General features: G+C 43.1%; 1 protein-coding gene across 1 annotated transcript; it reads left to right on the forward strand.

Moving 5' to 3' along the window:
- Positions 1-1,920: 1,920 nt before the first annotated feature.
- LOC119317157 (lysine--tRNA ligase, chloroplastic/mitochondrial-like) lies at positions 1,921-16,075 on the forward strand. Its single transcript, XM_037591566.1, has 14 exons — positions 1,921-2,181; positions 2,315-2,527; positions 3,526-3,637; positions 5,157-5,265; positions 5,850-5,907; positions 6,139-6,207; positions 10,978-11,085; positions 11,883-11,975; positions 12,177-12,281; positions 12,623-12,826; positions 13,768-13,862; positions 14,552-14,642; positions 15,317-15,487; positions 15,645-16,075. Exons 1-14 carry the CDS (start codon positions 1,951-1,953, stop codon positions 15,735-15,737), a joined length of 1,752 nt encoding a protein of 583 aa, XP_037447463.1. The 5' UTR covers positions 1,921-1,950; the 3' UTR covers positions 15,738-16,075.
- The last annotated feature ends 7,330 nt before the right edge of the window (positions 16,076-23,405 follow it).

The following is a 23,405-nucleotide window of genomic DNA, read 5'->3' on the forward strand; positions in this document are numbered from 1 at the left end:
GGGTTGGAAGAGATGAGTCAACGGGGAAGAAGGGGACCCCCTTTTATAGTGGGGGCAACAATCCAACCGTTGTCCACCACCCAGCCCGCAACCGACGGTACTACCGCTCCAGGACATCGGTACTACCGCAGGTCCACGCGGTACTTCCGCTTGCTGACTAGCGGTACTACCGCAAGGCCACGCGGTACTACCGTGCAGGCTCGCGGTACTACCGCAACACTAGCGGCAGCTAGGGCAGACCTGTAGCACAAGTGCTGAGAACGGTACTGCCGTGGGCGCGGTACTACCGCTACCCCTTGCGGTACTACCGCAAGGCAAGAACCCCTTAGCTGGGAAGAGCGCGGAAAAAGGATACATCCGTGCCTACTTCCGCGGAAAAACGGAAGAAGCAAAAACTCGACACAGTACTACCGCAGAGGGGCGGTACTACCGCCTGGCAGCTGAGCACGGTACTACCGTGGAAGGGTTGCCGCCGTGGTAGTGCGGATGTAAAAAATTACATCCGCCCCTACTACCGCAAGGGAACGGTACTTGGCCTGGGGGCCACGGTAGTGCGACTCCAGAGGAGCGGTACTATCGTGGGCACCTGCGGTACTACCGCGCCACAGCACGGTACTACCGCTGGTGCCAACGGTACTACCGCTCACCTGGGAGCAGTACTACCGCAAGCCACCACAGCAGCCAGAACAAAAGTGAAGAGATAACAACGGAGGACGCTCCAAGGTGCAGGGGAAAGGAGGGGACTAGAAAGAAACGTGTACGTGAAGATTCCACCCAAACCTTTTCGACGCGGATCCCCTCTTAATAGTACGGCTTTTCTACGACTCAAATCCATCAAAAAGAAACGTAGAAAAGACGTCGTCTTCAACAGTCTTCGAGGGGCACCAAACCGTCTTGTGCCTAGCGATGAAACGTCTGGGAAACTCAAGGCACACGATTAGTTCGCAAACGCATTGTCATCAATCACCAAAACACCTTAGGGATAAATATGCCCTTACACATGAGAATTTCATCGTCATAAAAATAGGAGTCATAAATTCCAAACTCAATTCTAGCGAGTTAGAATATGACCAAATCAATTCTTTACTATCAGGAAAGAATCAAATGTATTCATGGGTTCCATAAATTCATGAGACTTACAAGAACATATATAGACTCACCAAACTACACAAAATTTATGCCTCCATGCATTAAGTCATCAACGGAAGTTTGAGTTAATTTTATAAAACAATTGTTGAAAGTTTAAATATCAAAGTTTTGTGAAAGAGCATGTGTACAACAGTACAAGTATGTGACTCACCTGCACGAATTAACCAGCTCGTAAGCCAAATGTCGCTCCTCGACGCGCGAGCAACGCCCATAAAGTTTTGAATCTTTTTGTTAATTTTTTTCTAATGTGAGGACTTGGTTCAAAGTGAAAATATCATTTCTTTTGTGAAAAGTCATTTGTATAAGTATGTGGGACTTAGTTCCATGATTTGACCCGCCAATAATCAACATTTCCCTCAACACATGGACAATACCCATAAAGTTTCAAATAATCACATGAAAAGTATAGTGTGAGATTGAATTTGAAATATCGAAGTTTTATGAAAGTCCACCCACGACATACTTATACAACGTGGTTTGCCGTTAAGCTCAAAACAGCTTCCTGGTACATAGAAAATGTTGGACAAATCTCAATTGATTCTGGATTTTTAAGTGTGAACATGAAGTTTGAATTTGTACAGAATGAGTAACTTGCATTTCTGCGCGACATCAAAACATAAATATTTGAATTAAAATCTTTAAGGAAAAACTCAAATTCTAAACTTAGATTTATAATCCAATAAAAAAAATCTGGAAACGAGGTGCTAGAGAAATCAGAGCCGTATAGCCTTCTTGGAAAACCAACAAAACACCTCAAAATTCGAAGATAACGAACGCATCCACCTGCTCGGATACGCGCTAATGGAGGCGCTGCGGGTATGGAGGGCTTCCTCCAATCTCCTCGGCTTCGCGGCCTCCCGCGCCGCCGCCGCCGCCGCCGCCTCGGCCGGTAGGGCCCACCGTTTCCACATCCGCTGCTGCTCCCCGGCCGCTGCCGCCACCACGAAGCCGCCCCAGGACCGGCGCCGCCGCAGCGCCTCCTCATCCTCCACCTCCGACCGCGACTCTATCCGCGCCATTCGCTTAAAAAAGGTCAGCTCTTCGTCAGCCGCAACTTGCCACGCCTCTGCTTGAACGCTGTTGGGCGCGCCATTCTACTCCCCACAATCTGTGGCCGATACTGCCGTGAATCTGCTCGAGATCAGTAGCTTGTTTGGCTTGCTAGGTCGAGGAGCTAAGAGGGAAGGGTTACGAACCGTACGCGTACAAGTGGGACAGGACTCACACGACCAAGGAGCTTCAGGAGAGGTACACCCATCTCGAGAATGGTGAAGTCTGCACCGAGGCGTCGGTTTCCATTGCTGGTAGGATCGTTGCCCGAAGAGCATTTGGAAAGCTTGTTTTCATGACCATAAGAGACGACTCCGGAACTATTCAGGTTCGTTATTCAAATGATTTGCCATCTATTGCGAGTCAAATTACTTGTGTGAATCAGACAAGGATTGTTGCTTTATAATTTCCCAATAGCAATATGTTTTCCGCCTGAGCTTGTAGTTGAAACTGGCTAAACATGTCATTGCAAATATTAAAATTGGTTGCCCTATGAGTTAGCAAAGTTTGGTCAAAACTCTGGAAATTCAGCTTCTGAGCCGCTGAAATGTGAGCTGTACAATAGTTTGGCAACAAACCAAGTGGAGGTCAAATACAATGATTTGTTTACTTTCAAATAGTAGTTGTCTCAAGAAGCTCTGAACTTAGTGTCACGTATTATTTACTCTTCTTAATATATGTCAATGTTTTTGTGCTCCATTTTTGCATATTATCTAGATGTGTGAGGCATCAGGCATGTGAATGCCTGGATTCAAACAAAAATGAATCAGTATTTGATGTGAGAAATTTGTATTGATTACACATCTGATTCTTATTAAAATATGAGCACATTCTGATGCAGCTTATGATGGATGCAAAGTTGTTTCACCATCCAATTCAAATTCTGTTTGTATGATCTTAACTTGTCAATGTCAGCTTGCCTGGTAGGTAAGCCTAAGATTGCACTAAACACTCTTAATCATGTACTGTGTGGATTTGTTGAGCAATCTTTAATATTCTTGTTGGCTCAGTATGGGATCCATTAGTAAAAGGCCATCAGGTGACATTGTATGTTGTGACTATTGTTTCCATTGGAGTTTGGCTTCTTCCCAATGCAGATGAAGTCTGCTAGATCATGTTCTGCAGTTTGCTATTTGTATTTCTTGTGGCTAGTACTCCCTCCGTAAAGAAATATAAGAGCGTTTAGATCACCATTCTAGTGTTCTAAACGCTCTTATAAATCTTTACAGAGGGAGTAGCTACTAAAACTTTGGCAATTATTCATTTAATTGTTGAAGAGATTTTGTGTGATATACATTTTAAAACTTCCCTTTTGGCAATTGTTAGCTTTACTGTGAGAAAGACAGCCTTACGGAGGAGCAGTTTGAGCAACTGAAGGCATTTATTGATGTTGGCGATATCTTAGGTGCAAGTGGGTCCATAAAGAAGACAGAAAAAGGTTTAGTATTAATAATCCTTATACTGATGTGTGAATACTGTCTATTATATTTGGGATTTTCTATTTGTCAGTTGACTGAGAATGAGTTAATTCTCAGTCGACCGAGTTGCACATTACCAAGCCTAAACTTGCACAGAAAATTCACGTCCAGGAATAGGCTCCATGCATTTTTCCAAACCTAACATTGCACTCAACTGTTATATGGCAAAGTTTTTTCCCCCTGTTCTCTGTAGGTGTCAAAGTGAACTGTAAGCCTCACATATGAACAAATCTCAGTAAACTCGGTCTATGACCAATGCATTAAACTTCTTAGTGGCAGCACTGATGAGTTCACTGTTCATCATTTGACTTCAGTTTGCAGCATAAGATTGATTTTTATGTATCTATCTGTTTTTTTTTTATCGCGTACTGTGAGGAAAAATCCCACAATTCCAATATATTAAGAGAAAATATCTGCAAGAGTTAAAGGGTCAGAATATGCAAAGAAGCCAACCTAGGGTGGTAGGAAGAGGTCCAGTGTATCAACCTATCTCTATGCTTGATCTTAACCCTATGAGCTAGCAGAGAGATACTATGAACAAAGTTGCAGCGCCATTCTGTAAAAGAGGGCTTGCAGAAATAAAAACCTTGCCATTACGCTGAAGCCAAATGTGGCAGCAAGCTAGAAACACGATCTCAGAGAAGAAAGGCCCCCCAAATCCCTCCCTTGCCGCCCAAGCAATCTGGTGCATTTTGCTACCTCCAGATCAGTCAATTTGCAAATAACTCCACACACGGCAACTAAAATTGTAGAGTCACCTCGTCACATAGTTCTTAAATTTTTCCATCAGAAAAAAGTTGAAATCTCAACTTAGCATGTTAGGTTGTTTCACTATTAAGTGCCTTTTTTTTCCTGTTTAAAAGTCATCTTTATGCAAATAAAGGTGACTTGTTTTTATTCAGATAACCATCTGATTTTTCTCTATTTAAATTTAAACTAAGCAAACCAAATAACCAACCCACTTCGCTATTCCGGAAAATACAACAAAATTGGCTGAGGGATGTTCAGAAAGGCAAAAATGAGGTACATAGCAGAATGCTGCAAAGTTACCAAGGACATGTGTTGGTAGGTCTGGTTATAACATTCGAGCAGCACAAAATCCTTGTGAATGTCTAAAGTTTATGTACATAAAAAAAGTCGACTAACAGGCACTATCACCTGTTGCATTTTTAACTAGAAGAAACTACCATGAGCACACCCCGTGGAGGCCAAGCCTCGAACCTGAGTGGACTGAGCACGCGCACTCGTGCCTCTAGCCAACTGAAGGATGCGCAGTTCTTAAAGTTTATATATATTATGGCAGCTCAATATTATTACCTGGGGTAAACGAGTTCAGTTCATGCCACTTTATATACACATTACAATTTCATATAGTTTTTTGATGTGCTAGTAATCTAGCATGCATTTCGATAGCTCAATATTCACTATAGTTCTTATATTAACCTGCACTTGTATTTGACATGATGGATTTCACTGCAGGGGAACTATCTGTTTATGTCAGCTTTTTCGAAATCCTTACAAAATCCTTACTCCCGCTACCAGATAAGTATCATGGCTTGACAGATGTGGACAAGCGGTATCGCCAAAGGTTAGCTTTTCTTTTGCTTAATATATTGTCCTTTTGTTCCTGAATACACATTTAATACTGTGCTATGTGGCATCTTCATACAAACCATTTGGCAGCTATCAATGGGGCTGGGTCTTAATGTATTTTCTTTGGTTTGACAGATGTTAGGCATCTTTTGTTTTGCTTCATATGTATTTCTATTTGGGGAATTCATGACATTCACATTCATGCTTCTGTTAGCACTTAGCACACTAGTATCTGGTGAAACATTAATGTGACAAATGTTCTCCAATGATATACATGAATTATATCAGTCATTTTTAGTATATTACAATTTACAGATACTCACTATCGATCACATCCTATTACAATGGCATAAATGGTTCAATGGTCCTTTTTGCTAATCTATTACTTACATTTGTCTGCCCCCTGCTGCAATAATGCATGCTGTTTAAACTGAAAACTGGATCCTAGCCTTCTAGATTCATGTCACTTTTATTTGATTAAATGTGATTTACTTACCTTGTTATGTCTTTACAATTTTTGTTTCAGTATCTATGAGCTATGACAACTATTATTCATATATTCCAAAATTCATATGTCAGGTACATTGACATGATTGCAAATCCTGAGGTTGCTGATGTGTTTCGAACAAGAGCAAAGGTACTGAATACTGTTGTACATAGAAACATATTTTCCTTGGGGAAACAGAGGTAGATTGTGGAACACCAAACAGAGTCCTGTCATTTGTACTATGTTGGATAGTAAGATGAGATCACATCCTCAGTTCATCCAAAAGTACCCAGTTTGATGAATATGACGGACTGGCAGTGGCATGCATCATTTGTGAAAGTTACCTTCTATTGTTATCTTAGCTATTTTCATTTCTCATAGGTTGTTTCTGAAATCCGCAAGACAATGGAATCATTTGGGTTCATTGAAGTTGAAACGCCAGTTCTACAGGTTTGGTTTCTGTATATTCTTTAAATTATCACTCTGCAGGATTAATCAGTGATGTAATTTCTGATTTCTAGCTTGATAAGAGGGCATTGATGAGGTCATATATGTTAAATTTAAGTTGCTGCTTATTCTTATATAGAAAGTAGGTGTAGCCTGTGTAACCAACTAGCCAAGTATTCTTTGTCGGTTTAAACAAACAGAGCTGATGAAGTCCCTGGTTTGTTTTTTTACAGTTCAACTGCATATCTAGTCTGTTTTCTTAAACTTGAATCTAGATGTTGAATCTTTAATCTTTTATCTTGTTAACCTTGTGTCTAGGATTACCATATGTATAACTCATAGTTTAGTTTACTTGGTGGTAGTCATGCTGTTGCACAAAACTATTTTGCCAACCTTGCATGTTAATATGTTACGCTTCTAATAATTCTATTTCAAACAAATTCTTTTCTAAAAGGGCTAATTTTGTTTTATATCTATTTTACAGTACATACAGATAAGACGAAACTTCTCCGTGCTCAATACTTAAAATTTGTTCTACTCAACATATTTTTTCTCTAACAGGCTTGTTAGTGTTTGTCATTTTATTAGAAGAAAACACCAAAGATGGTGGTATTCTTACAAAGCCAGCAAGTGAAAAAGAAAAAGAAGCAAAAATTACTGTACAGATCCTAGAGCTACAGGCTTTGGGATAATACTCCGGGTTGGGCCAGGCTTTGCGCCCAAACTCAAAACGACAAGCCTGAGCCTAGCATGTAACATGTAAACAGTAGCATTTTCAATTAAAATTTAGTATTGGTTTAATCATTTTTGGATAAACAGTATCGTCACAGTGTGTTTAATAAAAGACTACATTTTAAGTATTTTGGGCTTAAGAGCCCTGCTTCACGGAAAACGTGGATCCAGGCCCTGCGGCGGGCTTTTGGGCTGGGCCCGTTGGGCTGCAGTGCCCATGCTCAGGCCTACATTTGAGCAAGAAGACGCGTAACACCCCTCTAACTTCATCTCAGGCATGCATACTTACAACTTACTGTTGTACATGACAAAAACATGTAACACGGATTGGGAATGAGAGAATTCTTCTCTGACACCTTTTTGATCTTAGATTGACAATAAAAGCAGTATAACACATGATAAGAGAGCCATCCCACTTTTGAGCGAGTGAAGCTGGCAGCAGGCAAGGTCTTACTAGTTGTGTTGGGTTTGTTGGACTGGAAGTGCATATACACTTGTCTGTACAAGGACAACTAGCTTCAAGCATCTGGATATTGGATCCCGATCAGCTTGTCAGGATAACCTCTGCTTGATCCTATCTAGATTATTGTTGCTTTCCAGTAATTGGTATCAGAAATTTAATTTCATAATGCGTATTTAGTTTATTCGAAGCAACATATTTATGATTGATGGTCGAAGTGTCACCTTGGAGACTGATAAAGAACGACCTACATTGTGACCCAGAGGCAGTAGAAACGGTGTAAAGTCAAAAGCCCACAAAACATATAGTTTATGTAATGTCCAATATGTTGTTTTAATCAGTGGCGGAGAACGATTTTTTTTGAGGTGGGGCGAACCTTGCACCAACAACCACCGTGACATCATGCCACCCGACAGTAGCCGCCAGGAACACAACCACGCCGTTGTTGCTCACCTTCGTCCTATGCAAACACGTCTACGTCCACGACTGAGCCCTATCTAGCCTTCGCTGCTCCCGTTGTTCGCCCGACCATTGCCACCTGCAATGGATACTAGCGCTATGGTTGGCCGGTCACTAACATGGTGTGCGTGGCGGAGTTAGGAGTGAAGCAAAGCCCGGCCCAAGAAACCACTGCACCTGCAATGGATACTAGCGCTAGGGTTGAACGGTTGCTAACGTGGTGCGTGTGGCGGAGTAAGGAATGAAGCAAAGCAACAACAACAACAACAACAACAACAACAACAACAAAAGTCCCAAACAAGTTGGGGTAGGCTAGAGGTGAAACCCATAAGATCTCGCGACCAACTCATGGTTCTGGCACATGGATAGCAAGCTTCCATGCACCCCTGTCCATGGCTAGTTCTTCGGCGATACTCCAATCCTTCAGATCTCTCTTTACGGACTCCTCCCATGTCAAATTCAGTCTACCCTGACCTCTCTTGACATTATCCGCATGCTTTAGCCGTCCGCTATGCACTGGAGCTTCTGGAGGCCTGCGATGAATATGCCCAAACCATCTCAGACAATGTTGGACAAGCTTCTCTTCAAGTGGTGCTACCCCAACTCTATCTCGTATATCATCATTCCGGACTCGATCCTTCCTCGTGTGGCCACACGTCCATCTCAACATGCGCATCTCCGCCACACCTAACTGTTGAACATGTCGCCTTTTAGTCGGCCAACACTCAGCGCCATACAACATTGCGGGTCGAACCGCCGTCCTATAGAACTTGCCTTCTAGCTTTTGTGACCCTCTCGTCACAGAGAATGCCAGAAGCTTGGCGCCACTTCATCCATCCGGCATTCGATGGTTCACATCTTCATCAATACTCCCATCCTTCTGCAGCATTGACCCCAAATATCGAAAGGTGTCCTTCTGAGGCACCACCTTCCCATCAAGACTAACCTCCTCCTCGCAACTAGTAGTACTGAAACCGCACCTCATGTACTCGGTTTTAGTTCTACTAAGCCTGAAATCTTTCGATTCCAAGGTTTGTCTCCATAACTCTAACTTCCTATTGACCCCGTCCGACTATCGTCAACTAGCACCACATCATCCGCAAAGAGCATCCACCATGGGATATCTCATTGTATATCCCTTGTGATCTCATCCATCACCAAAGCAAAAAGATAAGGGCTCAAAGCTGACCCTTGATGCAGTCCCATCTTAATCGGGAAGTCATCAGTGTCGACATCACTTGTTCGAACACTTGTCACAACATTATCGTACATGTCCTTGATGAGACTAATGTACTTTGCTGGGACTTTGTGTTTCTCCAAGGTTCACCACATGACATTCCGTGGTATCTTATCATAGGACTTCTCCAAGTCAATGAACACCATATGCAGGTCCTTCTTTTGCTCCCTGTATCTCTCCATAAGTTGTCGTACCAATAAAATGGCTTCGACCTCCTAGGCATGAAACCAAACTGATTTTTGGTCACGCTTGTCATTCTTCTTAAGCGGTACTCTCTCCCATAGCTTCATTGTATGGCTCATTAAATTCCACAGTCATTAGTACAACTCTGAACACTCCCCTTGTTCTTGAAGATTGGTACTAATATACTCCGTCTCCATTCTTCTGGCATCTTGTTTGCCCGAGAAATGAGGTTGAAAAGCTTGGTTAGCCATACTATCGCCATGTCCCCGAGGCCTTTCCACACCTCAATGGGGATACAATCAGGGTCCATCACCTTGCCTCCTTTCATCCTTTTTAAAGCCTCCTTGACCTTAGACTCCTGGATTCGCCGCACAAAATGTCTGCTGGTATCATCAAAGGAGGGAATGAAGCAAAGCCTGGCCCAAAAAAAGTCAACGACATGAAATAACTTTGCTACTCTCTTCAATCCATATTAATTGTTGCTGCTTTAATATGGATTGGAGGGTGTACTTATAACTACTCGAGAAATACTTAATAACATTCCTAAAAAATACCACATACAAAATAAAGCTTAATTTTTTTTAATAATTTAAGTTCAATGCTTAACAAACTAACATGAAATGAATTTGATATAAAGATGTTTCAATTAAGTTCTATAGGACATAGAAACTAGATGATACTCCGCACGTTGTTGCGGGAATATTTGCAACATATTTCAATGTGATTTGTTGTATGAAGCATGAATATTTGAAGTAATACTATAAAAAGCTAAAATGAAAATACATATAATTTATTATGTTTCATTACTATATAGTTGTAAAATGTTTATTAAATAGATAGCATAATAGAATGAAAATTCTCATGTATTTTTGCATATTGAGATGGGTCTTTTTCCATGCATGTTTCATGATGAAGTTGCATGCTTGCATGTTGAGAGACATATGGTAGTGGGGGTGGGCCTTTTCTCATGCATGTTGTGAGATGATGTGGCATGCTTGCATGTTGAGAGAAATAGTTAGTGGGGGCTAGCTATTTAGGTATAGAAGATACATACACTACACTAGGACTGCATGCACTAGGGCAGCCAGGCAGGGAACGCCGTGGCCACGCGTCGGTAAACGGCGGCCGGGACGTTCCCTCGCTGCACTCACGAAAGATGGCGGGCTCGAGATCAGGGGAGTTGTGGGGAGTCCGGAACGGTAGCCGCCGGCGCCATGGGAGCAGCCAATCAGGGAAGTGCCGGCGGCGTGTTGGAGGTTTGGAGCGCCTGGTGCGTGTGTGTAGAGGACGTTCGCTTCCCGTGTGTGGGTCGGTAGATGCTTCCGTGATTGGGCCTTTGTTTTCCGGGCTGTGCTGGGCTGTACCTCACGCCCTCCCTTTTCTTTCTTTTCTTCTCTGCCATCCAGGGATGTATGCGACTGGAGTCTGGATGTATGCGTACGCATCAATGCAGCGTATACTAATATAAAAATTTCTGTGCCAAATCAAGGTAGGGCGGACACCTGACCTCGCCCTACCGGCTCCTCCGGCTGTGGTTTTAATAACGCATTAATGATATCAGCATATAGCTAAGCCAAATGGGGGCACAATCTAGTATAATAGCACTAAGAAATGATCTTGTTCTTTTGTAACTTTTTTTTTGCCTATGTTCACTTTTAGAGTCTTCTCTGACCTTTTTTTTTCTTGAAACGGGAAAATATAGGGAGAAGCAGGTGGCGCTGAAGCAAGACCTTTTATAACTCACCATAACTCCCTCCAAAGGGATCTTTACTTGAGGATTGCAACGGAGCTGCATTTGAAAAGAATGCTGGTGAGATCACAATGCCGTTTTTCCCCTCTACCTTTTGGAAGTTTGGCTTTTCCTTAAACTAGTCTATAGTAGTGTCCTTTCCTGCGATACAATTCCTTCCATTTTAATGAGTAAATTTACTACTGCAAGCTGCCTCTATATGCTTGTTAGATCAACCTGATCTAGTTTAACGTGTTAAATTAGTAATATACTGTAATTGTTTACCAACAAGCTTGTAAGTTTCTTTTCTAGATTGTTTATGTGCATATTTCTTGACTTGGTTAAATTGAATTTGTCTCAATATGTTCGTGGAATAGTCACGAGATGTAAGTTGAAGAAAAATTTATATGTTAAGCTACAATTGTCTTGGAGCATTACTTTTGGAGTACATTTCTAGTTTGGCACTTTGCACCATGCAACTGGTGTTTACATTTTCATTCATCTGTTTCTAAGTCTTTGAAGGAGTTAAAAAAAATGTATGCACCTAAAATCAGGTGCTCCCTTGCGAGCTCGGCCGTTGGATCTTTGATACAGCGGACATGTGAGGTGCTCCAAATTTTTTGCAAGAAGCCCCTCAAGAAGTCACTAAATGACGTGCAGGTCCAGGGGCTCCCGAGATGTCCGCTGGATCGAGATCCAACGGCTGAGGTCGCACGGAGCACGTGAGCATAGGTGCTCCCGGAGCACCAGATATTCTCCCCTGTTGGAACATTCCCTATGGGGGGAACTAACATGTGTTCTTACAATTTCAAAAGGCCATGCCCCAGCGCCAAACTTCTATTTACTTACCAGTTTATGAGTACTATTGGCAAATGCAGGTTGGAGGGCTCGAGAAAGTTTATGAGATTGGGAGAATATTCCGAAATGAAGGCATCTCTACTCGTCATAATCCTGAATTTACCACCATTGAAGTAAATGATCCTTTTCTCTCATATTTTTTTCCCGTTCTGTTGTTTAGCTCTCCTTTTTTGGGGAGCGCGAGCTATCTTGTAGCTTAATTGCTCTATCTCTACCTTTCCATTTTCCACGCCCTTTTCTCTTCCTCCCTTTTTGCTTCCAGAATGTGCTACTTTAAATAAGGTCTCACTTGCTCCCTTATATTTGGAAGCTAGATGTATGAAGCATATTCAGACTATGAAAGCATGATGAATTTGGCCGAAGAAATCGTAACTCGATGTGCTATGGCTACGACTGGAAAGCTTAAGATTGATTACCAGGTAATGTGTTTCAAGTCTATCTAAAGTATGAGCATATGTTGTGCTGCATTATGTGAGTGAATTTGGATTGTCAAGACAAGTATCACATCAAAATCATGTCATCATTTGTTGCTCATATCACTGCTTTACTAAACCTCGTTTTTTGTTGTCGTTTCTATCTGAGTGGAACTCATTGGCAGTTATTCTTGCCATCAATGATGCTCTACTTTGCCTGACCTGGATTACCCTATGCAGATTAGCACTGGACACATGCACACTCAACGCAAATACTTAAACCACACATATGTACTTATCTCTGTATTCCTTTCACTCCATGAACTGCCGTATTTACTATCAAGCAGGGAACTGAAATCTCTCTGGAAAGACCATGGAGAAGGGAAACCATGCATCGTCTTGTCGAAGAAGCAACAGGAGTAGACTTCAATAGCTTTGGAGATGTTGAATCTGCTAAGAATGCTGCAAAAGGGCTGCTGGGGTTCAAAACAGAGAGCAGTGAGAATACTTCATTGCAAGCTTGTTCATCTGTTGGACATGTTCTCAACGAGGTATTTCTCAAATTCTGTTTCCTACAACTGTTTCAAAATTTACTATGCTGATGCATTAGAACTTTGTGAAGAATTTCTGTTTTGGCTTCTTAATCTGGGTTCAAGTTCATTTTAGACGGCATTTTGAGAACCCTTTTAGTCAAACCTCAACTCCAGGGTTTGGTTCAGAACAAGCATTCAGAGTCGGATCAGATTGTAAGCCTACAAAAAGAAAGTTAGATATTAGTTTGGGAGTGCAGAGTTTGCAGGAATGCACTATCATTCTGTCATTGACTGTTGCCATGTTCACCGGTGTGAGGCTCTGGCCCAGCTTCTTTACACTCTAGTTGGAACCGAACAAAGCTGTATGCTATATTTTGCAACAAGCAAGATGCTTATAGATTCGATTTTCATTGGTGTATATTCCTTACTGCAAGCCAGCAGCACACCAATACAAACACCGTTTTTGAAATCTGCTATAATTGTGCAAACCAAATTACTCTCAAGTGAAGTGAACTACTCCCTCCTTATCAAAATATAAGACGTTTTTGCAGTTCAAATTAGATTTTGGTAGAGGTAGTACTGAACTTTCTGTTAGCTGTATGTCTTTGTTTCCTATATTCTTGAACCAATCTTTCTTTTAAGGATGTACTTTCTACAGATAATTGAATAAAAATGTCATCCTAGGAAGTTTACAACTAATAAAATATACTTCTGTTAGTTTATGCATAAGAACTTAACTAATACAGGTTAAGGGATTTGAAAATCCACATATACTTCAACAGGAACATGCAGTAACTGTAAGTGCATGTTCAGTTGCAATTTGAGTAGAACACATATCCCTTCGAAACTGCAGAATTTTCAATGCATAGTATATGATGTGATAATTTCATTAGTGTTTAAACTTTAAAGTTGTTTGATTGAGCTGAGAGTTGATTATACAATTCTATATCATATGCCAGGTCTTTGAGACTGTTGTTGAATCAACTCTTGTTCAACCAACATTTGTTCTTGACTACCCAGTTGAGATATCACCATTAGCGAAACCACATCGGAGGTAATTCTGTTAATTTGGAAAAGCTATGTGTTCCAAAATTATTGCTACAAGTACTCATTTGCTTTATTAGTGATATAGTGTAATATGTCTCCCTGTTTTATTATCGACTTAATATTATCCACTGAAAGTTCTCCTTTTGTAATGCAAATGACCGACAGGGACAAATACCATTACGAATCAAGTATAGTCGAAGTACAGCTTTGTCCAAAATCATTGCTACAATGTTACAGATCAACTGAGTTTCCAAAAGAACCACAACTTAATTTCAAAGTAACAATAATATTTGGAAAATATCAGAGGCAACAGAGAACAATTTAATAGGATAGTGGCAAATAAGGGCCATTTCCTTAAGGTATCACCACATACCACTTTTCACTGATCCATCCAGTTAGGAATGCTCTGATTCAGCCGGTTAGGAATGCTCTGGTTTGTGCCAATCAGGAATTGAGAGTGCCAGTAGTCTCTGCATAAAGAACTATCAAACTGGAGATCAACACTGACACAGAGGGACTGCGTACAGTTTTGTTCGAGCATATCCCTTCAAGTTACAACTGCAATACACTATGCTGGACACAAATGACCTTTCTATATGAACTGTTCATATTGTGTAATTTGATGATTTGGACAGGATTCAGGTTTCGGTTGCTAGCAACTGAAATGATCATAACAGCTCTTCTCTCTTATCGTAGGTATGCTGGTCTTACTGAACGATTTGAACTTTTTGTATGTGGCCGTGAAATTGGAAATGCATTTTCTGAGCTCACAGACCCAATTGATCAGGTGCGAATTTGTTTGCTTTCTTAATGCATGTCAGAGTGCCATTATCACATTTTCCATGTAAAGCTGCACTTCACATTAGCATAAACAACGCTTAGCGCGCATGACAAATTATGCTAGAAATATGTCAAGTTTTGGTCCGTGGTGATTAGCTGATTATATGTGTAAACACAGTAATTTATTTGTACCATTTTCACTAGACAGATTTCAGAAATATTCACTGTGCTATGGGAACTACGAGTAATAATGTAAAAGGGAGCTCGGTATTAGAAAATTTCAGTTCTAATGACCTTGAGTGAAACTAAAGAGCCGTCCTTCTGGAAATACTTGATTTGCAGTGAGAAATTGATGTGTTGGCATGTAAGTATGATGCTAGTATGATTATCATTTTTGGCCTTACTAGGAAGGTTTATCAAATTTGATGGCATAGGCCAAATCAACATTGCTGGTTAACTTGCAAAAGGCACCATCATGTACCCAAACAGGGCTCTAAGTCATCCTCCCAAAGCTCCCACCTTACCTGAAAATGTGGAGGGTGGTGAAATTACAGTTCTGTCCCTGACCCCTGAATGATAAGACATGTTTGATTTAGCTAAATCTTACTGTACATTGGCTTGATGAAAGATCCTTTGGCAAAGTATGCTAGACTGTAACAATCACTTTATTTTCTGCTGCAGAGGAGTCGTTTTGAAAATCAAATAAAGCAGCACAATGCTAAACGTGCTGCGATGGATAAGAATGTGAAATCGGACGAGAGTAAGGGGGATGATGAGTATTCCTATGAAGTTTCCTTGGATGAAGACTTCTTGACTTCTCTGGAATATGGAATGCCACCTGCTTCCGGAATGGTATAATCCTTAAATTATCTGCAAGTGCAGTTTTCTTCTTCTTCGTGTTTTACCTTCGATAGGCTGTCAGCAAGTTTTCACTGAGCTATTTATTCATCATCATTACTATATGCATGTGAACTACGTACTAATTTGTGTGGAATCTTTCAACTTTTAGGGCCTTGGTATCGACCGGTTAGTAATGCTTTTGACAAACTCTGCCAGCATAAGGGACGTTATCGCCTTTCCAGTCCTGAAGCTTCAGCAATAGGACCTTTGCTCAATGTGAGAGATGCAATTTTGACAATGCCGAGCCGAGAAGAGATTCGGCGCATCCTGTGTCTTATGTTGAAGCAGTTGTGTTGTGTCTGACCAATATTTCGACTGGTAGATCTTGTGTGCAATTATATACTGCTCATTACTTCATTGGTAAACGGATGGGGAGGAGGGTCGAGAGTGTTAGGCGAAATAGTCACTAGTTGCCTACGCTGGAATAAAAAACCGGTTCACATATTTATGGTTTCCTACAAGTACTCTTAGGTTGGAATGCTACGAATGTAAACTATACCTCTTCAATTGAAAGGGCAGTCTTGTCCATTTTTGTTAAAACCACGTGACCCAGTCGATCATCTTGTAGGTATAATCAGTTAGCAGCAACCAAGTCAATCATCTTCTCGATCTGATCAGTTAAATCCCCTCCGTGTGTCCCAGATTTTTTAAACCGTTGGCTAATTTGCCCCTCCCTCCATGCAGCCTGCCTCCGAATTCTCCCAGCGGCAGCCTCCAAATCATTCTTCACTGTAGTCTGTAGGACAAGTTGATTAAGTGACGGGGGAAACACTCAAAGTCATCATGTATGTGCATCCATCAGGTAGACTATGCGTTGTACGATCGTCTGTTGGAAAGCGCATGCGCTGCGGCTGCGAACCAGGCGTGGCGTGGTGCTTGCCGCCGTGGAACAGGGCGGCGTCCATCGAGGACATGACTCATGAGACGAACGATCGCCTGTTTTTACAAGAAGAAGAAAGACACAAAAGTCTCTTCTTTCTTCCTGCGTAGCAAAAACCTGGTTAGCCGCAGCCACGGCGAGGGTCGCCATACCCTACCGAACTAGCAGTACACGCAACAACGATGCTGCATGCATCAATGTATCTTGCACTATTCGTAGAAACCCATGCCCACAGCGGCCACCGGAGCATACTATAGTAGCGCCGAGGCCTAGCGACACGGCACACGAGCGGATTCATGGCGTTGCGCGTCCCATCCCTGTCAAGCCCACCCACCAAGTCGCCGCTCGGCTCGCTCGCCGGCCCGGCCCCGTTCTCTTCTCCATCCCGCGACCGCCGGGGCCGTGGCAACAGCCGCTTACGTTACGTGGGGGAGGACCGCGACTGCCGGCGCCCAGTCGCCGAAAGCGGCGCAGGAAGGGAGCTGCACCTGGCCCGGAGACGATATAGCAGCATGAGCCCTGACGCTCAGCCGATGTCCGGTCGGTTGATCCAACTCGCTATCTAATCCACCATCTAGGTAGATAGATAGCGAGGGCGTCACGTCAGTGCTAATCGGGTTCCATCAGTCCCGGATAAGCCTGTCATTTGGGGCGTCGTTTGATTGCCTGCTGCTTAATGCATGTGTGGATCTGAAGTGGTGTGCAAGCCCCAGGGAACAGCATCAGCATCGCTGCCGAGACTGGCCTCAAGGTATCATGGGGAGTTCTGGATTCATGGAGAGTTCACGTTCATTGTACTTCTCGATAAGCGCCATGTTCGGTCCAGGATGTCGGTTTCTTTTGAGACAACTAAAATGCCTAGCTAGACTAGCCACAACAACTGATGATGAATCTGTTATTCATCAGAAATTAGCAGGGGTACGCACCTGCCAGGCCATGCTCGGCTGCTCGATTGTCTCGTCATTCATGAAGTAGTTGAATACCGCATGAGGATATAATAAGTTTTAAGTTTCAGTCGTTGAAACTACCAATTTTCATCTGAAACTCATGATTTTCTCACTCGCTCTTATCAAGTTTCATAGATAAATTTTTTAAGACAATTTTCTTTGCCAATTGTAGGCCTAAAAATCATGATTTTGTTGGCCGCTCGTACTAAGTTTTAAGAGTTGAAACTTAACATTTATTTTCAAAAAAAATCAAAACATATTCAGAATGGATCTCATTTAAAAGTCTCGTCACAAGAAACATGAATATGAAAATAAAACTTATTTTGGACTGTTCGTTCAAAAGATATAAAAATTTAAAAATCATAAGCCAAAAATAAAAGCATACGTGAGGACCTGCGTGCCTTAAGAGCATTTTTACCAGATTCCTTAAAAATGGTCAAACCCGTAAAAAAATGATGTTTTCAGTTTTTGTTGTAAAAAGTGATGTCCTCTATTTCTTGAGTGTTGCTAATTCCTCCTCTTTGGTAGTGAGGCAATCCACATCCACCTGTTGTTAGGTCCGTTGCTACTGTCATGTTTTTCTTGAGGTGATGATGCCTAAGGCCCCTCCCAATGCTCCACCTTGTACAGGTGCTAAGCCTTCCATGTAGGCAAAAAATCTGATGTGGCAAATTATTTAAGAGGAGAGAGATGGATGTGGTGATCCCAGGAAGAATCAATGCTAAGTGCGTGAACCTAGGCAAAACATCTAAAAGAAGGAAGCCCACCAATACATGAAGAGCTTTAGTTGCTAAATCATTAAATGAAGCAAGCTTAGCAACTATAAGCTAATCACCTATGCATTGGGGAGTATAGTTGCTAAGCTATTTAATGTGCTTAGCATCTCATTTAAGCATCCATGCATTGGCAGCAGCCTAAGAGGATCTCGGGGGCCTGGGCGCAATGGCCACATACACTGTTTCGTGGAGCCAATTATTGTGCCAAAACATTGCGTTTTCTCTGTCCCCGATTATGTGATAGCATCATTTTATTTGAAAGTTTATAAATACAATGTGTGCATGGAATTAATAACCATGTACTATGACGGGAGTAGAATCACGAAAGCATATGTAGGCGCACGGGAGCACAAAAATCGTCTCTGCAACAAAGACAGAGACGGCACGGCAAACTGATCAATGGGCCAACACGTTAATTAAAATAAACAAAGCCAGTCTAGGCGGGGCCACTTTTTGCTCGGAACTCTGCGCGCGGCTCAGTGCACGGACCAGGCATACATCAGCCACAGTCCCAGTCCCAGTCCCAGACGCAGCAGCTTCAGCTAGCGAGGCAGAGGCAGAGGAACAGGGCTTGGCTGGCCTGTACGTACGTACGCATGTGTGCCAGCTGATTTCATGTGCCTGCACTGCGGTCATAGGCAAACTCGTGATCAACTCCCTAGCTAGCTGCTCCGCCTGCCTCGTGCGACCTCTCAGCTAGGGTTTCCTCCTGCTCACCGGGCGGCGCCGCCGGCCTGCCTTGTCTCCTATGTTCTTGAATCATGAAGGTGTGGTCGATCCTTGTCCTTGCGAGCGGGAGGGTTTTATTTTTAGGTGTTTTTAAAAGCTTTGTTAGGATTTGTATCATGCTAAGATAGATGAGGCGGAGGTGGCTTCTTGAAGATGAAATATGATCCTCCCGTCCCTGTCCCGATGATGTTTCTAGCGTCGTGGTAGCGCGTGAAGGTGTGTCTTCGGCGGATCTTGTGGGATCTGATCGGTCTTTGTCTTGGGTGTATCACTAAGATCCGATCTTTTCGTCTACCTATATGTGTTTATAGGTTGGATCCTCTGATCTTTGCAGACTACATTTTATTTCGTGTTAATAAAATGGCCGCAAGCATTATTATGATATAGAGGCCGGGGGTCCTCCGTCTTTTTTCACAGAAAAAAAATTTGGATCCTTTGATCCGGGCTTCTCTTCATCGACGGTTGTTACTATTCCGCATAATAACTTTTTGACTATCTACTAGAATAATCTTTGCCCGACTCTGATGTGGGAGGGGCGATAACAGCAGCACACCTTCGACTCGCTCCAGTGCTTGTAGTCGTCACTAGGTGGTCCATAAACCTGGATGTAATTTTTACTTCTAAAATTCTTTGTATTTGACGGATAGATCAGAAGTTTCCTTTGAAAAAAAGTCCCTAACTAGCTATTACCTTCGTCTTGATTTATTAGTTTCCGTCGTATTTTGTGCTAGATTTTGACCATAGATTTAACTAACAAAATATTAATGCATGTCATATTTTTTTAATTAAATTCATATTTAAACATAGTTTTCAATGATACATGCATTAATATTTTGTTGGTTAATATTAAAATCAAAGTTTGAAACGAAATACAAAAATAACCAATAAACTAGCTGGTAGCGGAAACCGATGCAGCTAGCTAGCTAGCTCCAGCTTTTTCTCTTCTCCCCCGACCTCGTAATCTTTGGGCGGTCAGGCCGGAGATCGTGACGCTGTCGGAGGCAGGAGCCTGAGTCAATGTCCGTACGTGGCCATAGTTTAAGGCTTTATTTAGGGTTCCCGGTTCCCAAAGCTTAATTAATTGCTTCGTTCAGTCTTTGAAAAGGGAAATGCTATAGCTAGCCCCAATGGCACGAAAGGAATTCCAGGACTGTCTTGCATCGAAAGGGATCATGGCAACCCACTGTCATTGTAGAATCTCTGCAGGCACTTTAAACCGGAAACCGTGGCTGCTCAAAGTATAATATAATACGTACACATCTATGTACCAGGAGTATACGTGGAGATCTAGAGGAAGCAGCACACTCCAGGTTCTTGCTGCATGCACGTGAACTTTTCTACGTACATATATAAGTAATACTCTATTGTTTTCGCGAGGAATTTTTTCAATCATATTTGAATGTAAGTACTAGGGGTAGACAGAATCTTTCAAGAAAAATTGGCTTACGGCAAGGAAACAAGAGCGCCGCAAACAGTGACCCTGGCGCCGTGTCGGGGTCCAGGATGGACGAACCAAATTGTACGCATGTGGTGTGTTACCGTAAGAGATCTGACGTCCTACTTTCTGACATTAGACGACCCACTGTCCATTTGACCACCCACGTTTAGGAATCTATTTTTTTTAGAACCGCCCTACTGGCATTTTATTCATTCAAGCGGATCATATCTGATTAAATAGGCTCAATTAGAAACTCAGAGATTACATCAGAAGTACACTGATTAACAGCTAAAGAAAGGGGATCTTCAGCCGTCCCCCCGCCGAGCCCCCAGGACCATTTTTTTCACCGCGGCGCTAAAAAAAATGAGCCAGTCGGACTTCTAAGATCTCGTTTTGCGCCGGATTTAGTCAAAAACACAGCCGGCGATCGCAGGCGAGACCCAGGAACCTAGGAGGCAGCTGGGAGGCACCGGAGCTATTCTTTTTCCTTTTCGGCCCACTGTCAGCCACTCACCCCTCTTTCTCTCTCTCCTCTCTCCTCTTTTTCCACCGAACATAGCACACCGTGGAGACGGGCGAAGCGGGAGCGACAACCAGCCACCGTCGACGTGCTCGCCGCGGGTGCGACCAGGACGGCGTGGACACGGTGAGCCTGACGAGGCATGGGAAGGCGGCGCTGGGACTTGAAGCGGCGGGGCGCTGGGCATGGACGGGCGGCGGAGACGACGAGATTCGAGGCGGAGGAGGCACGAACGACATTGAAGGCCGGCAGGAGGAGAGTCCAGGCAGGGTCGGGGCAGAGGTGGCGTCCTCTGCCCGAACTGCTGCTGCTCGATGCAGCGGAAGCAGAGGAGCGGTGACGGCGAACTTGGCGCGGGCTCCCGGCGACTCCAGGCGACGAAGGATGACGAGGAGGAGTGCGTGAGGCAGGGATTCGAGCTCCTGGCGCCATGGGAACTGCAGCTCGCGGACAGCCTAGCTGGCCTCCTGCTCTGGAGGGCGCTCGTCACCATGGCCCTCCATCGCCGCCACCACCTCCCGCTCCTGCCCGCCCGTCGCCTCTCGTGGCGGCCTCCCTCTTGCCATCTCCCCTCCCCGAGGCCGCGCCTCCCGACCTCTCGATCTGCTAGACGAGGGACATGAACGGCGACGCGCACGGCGAGGACAGCAGACGCCTGGCACCGTGGTGTAGCTCGCGTGGAGGAGGGAGCTGGACGGAGGGTTGGTGGTGCGCGGCGGATGGTGGGGCGACGGTGTCGAGCTGCGGGGTGCCGCCACACATCCTCGAAATGCGTTGTCAGTGGGGTGACGACTGGAAAATTTTGCCTCCCAAAGCCTAAAATTCCGCCGGCGCGACCCCAAGCAGCGAAAAAAGACCTCCTGAGGGCGCCAACGAGTGGAGATGCTCTTAGCCTCCCCGCGTGTGTAGTCAAGTTTGAATCCTTGAAAACTCGAGAGATAAGACCGCATCTCTCTAAAGACATGACCTTCTATGGACATGCCATCTCCTTGCATCCACATGTTGTAAAGGTTTTGACAGTCAGACTCAATAATTACATGAGAAAATGAGTTCTCTATAGCAAGTCTGATAGCATCATGTCAAATAAATAGCTCTGTCGTAAAAGAATCATCAATGGCCATATATTTTGAGCTTTTGGCAACAAGAAAAGACCACGTGGAGTCCCACCCAACAATACCTGCACCAGCCGCTCTACTAGCCATATTTATAGCACCATCTGTATTGAGCTTGACCCATCTTGGTTCAGGCGCATTCCATGCCGATTTAGGTCTTGTACAATGTTATGTGCTTAGAAAATTAAATTCGTTTTTTCTGAAGCATCAGTGCCTATTTGTACAGGAGAAACACCTAATTAAGCGTCTACCCTTCACAATTAAGCACCGGTGCTTAAAGAAATACCAATTTACTTCTCTAAACACCACTCCTAAGTGTCTTGCATTGTACAAGGCCTTAGAGCCAACATTTGTCACCTCTACTGAAGAAGGGATGTCCAGCGCCCTTATTAATTCATAAATGATCTCCATGGATTTGTGTGGTTGGAACTAGACCTCACCATGATTATACTTGTTTCTATTACTCCAAACCACCCACATAACTGAAATAGCAATACCAACATGATCCTTCTTAATAAATTATGGGTCTAACAAATCCCTCTTCCATGTTACAGGGTGCAATCATGGAAGCTTCAAATTAAAGAAATTCGCCGCCGCATTCCAAAACATAACAATATGATCACACTGAATCATAGTATGAAATAATGTTTCATCATCATTACCACACATGGGACATATGGCATCCTCCCTCACATGCCGCCATGAATGGTCCTATACTTGCGAAAGAAAGGAAGAATAGATTCCTAAACGTGTGTCTATGGCGGATCTAGATGTGCTCTAGTTATTACACATCTAAGTGACACAATCAATCATAAAAATAAAATAAATAAAAAGAATATACTTGCATGAATCTCCGTGTAAAATCAATAATATAGGACTTAGATGTGCAATACTTATGGGGAATTTAGATTTGCAACACTTATGGCACATTTCGATATGCTTTAGCAAATCCGCATTTTTTTAGCAATCATGGCACACTACTAGCACTAGTAGAAAAACGACTTTACGTGAGCCTCACACTAGTGCAAAACCGGGATTTAGCATCGGTTCGTAAGGGCCTTTAGTGTCGGTTCTATAACCGGCACTAAAGGGTGGGGACTAAAGGTCCCCCCCCCCTTTAGTACCGGTTCGGCACGAACCGTCACTAAAGTGCCACCACGTGGCACATGCCAGGGCCGGGTGCGGCGAGACCTTTAGTACCGGTTGGTACCACCAACCGGTATTAAATGTTTGGGGTGATTTTGGTTTTATTTTCCCTTTTTTCCTTTAATTTTGTGTTTTCAATTTAATTCAGAGATTGTTTTTACATTATAATGAGTTGTTAAATCATTAGGTGAAAGTACTGCAGATTAGTTTCAACTGGATGCAGAGCTAGTTAGCTAAATGATCAAGTATATATATATATATATATGCCATATTCATATTACTTGATATGGATATGGCATATACTTGATCACTTAGCTAGCTC

Source organism: Triticum dicoccoides, chromosome 6A (assembly GCF_002162155.2).
Source record: "Triticum dicoccoides isolate Atlit2015 ecotype Zavitan chromosome 6A, WEW_v2.0, whole genome shotgun sequence".
Taxonomy (NCBI): domain Eukaryota; kingdom Viridiplantae; phylum Streptophyta; class Magnoliopsida; order Poales; family Poaceae; genus Triticum; species Triticum dicoccoides.

Coding starts and splice junctions, on each gene's coding strand:
- LOC119317157 (XM_037591566.1), top strand. CDS start 1,951: ATGGAGGCGCTGCGGGTATGGAGGGCTTCCTCCAATCTCCTCGGCTTC. Junction 2,528..3,525: donor ACGACTCCGGAACTATTCAG/GTTCGTTATTCA, acceptor GGCAATTGTTAG/CTTTACTGTGAGAAAGACAG. Junction 11,086..11,882: donor TGCATTTGAAAAGAATGCTG/GTGAGATCACAA, acceptor TGGCAAATGCAG/GTTGGAGGGCTCGAGAAAGT.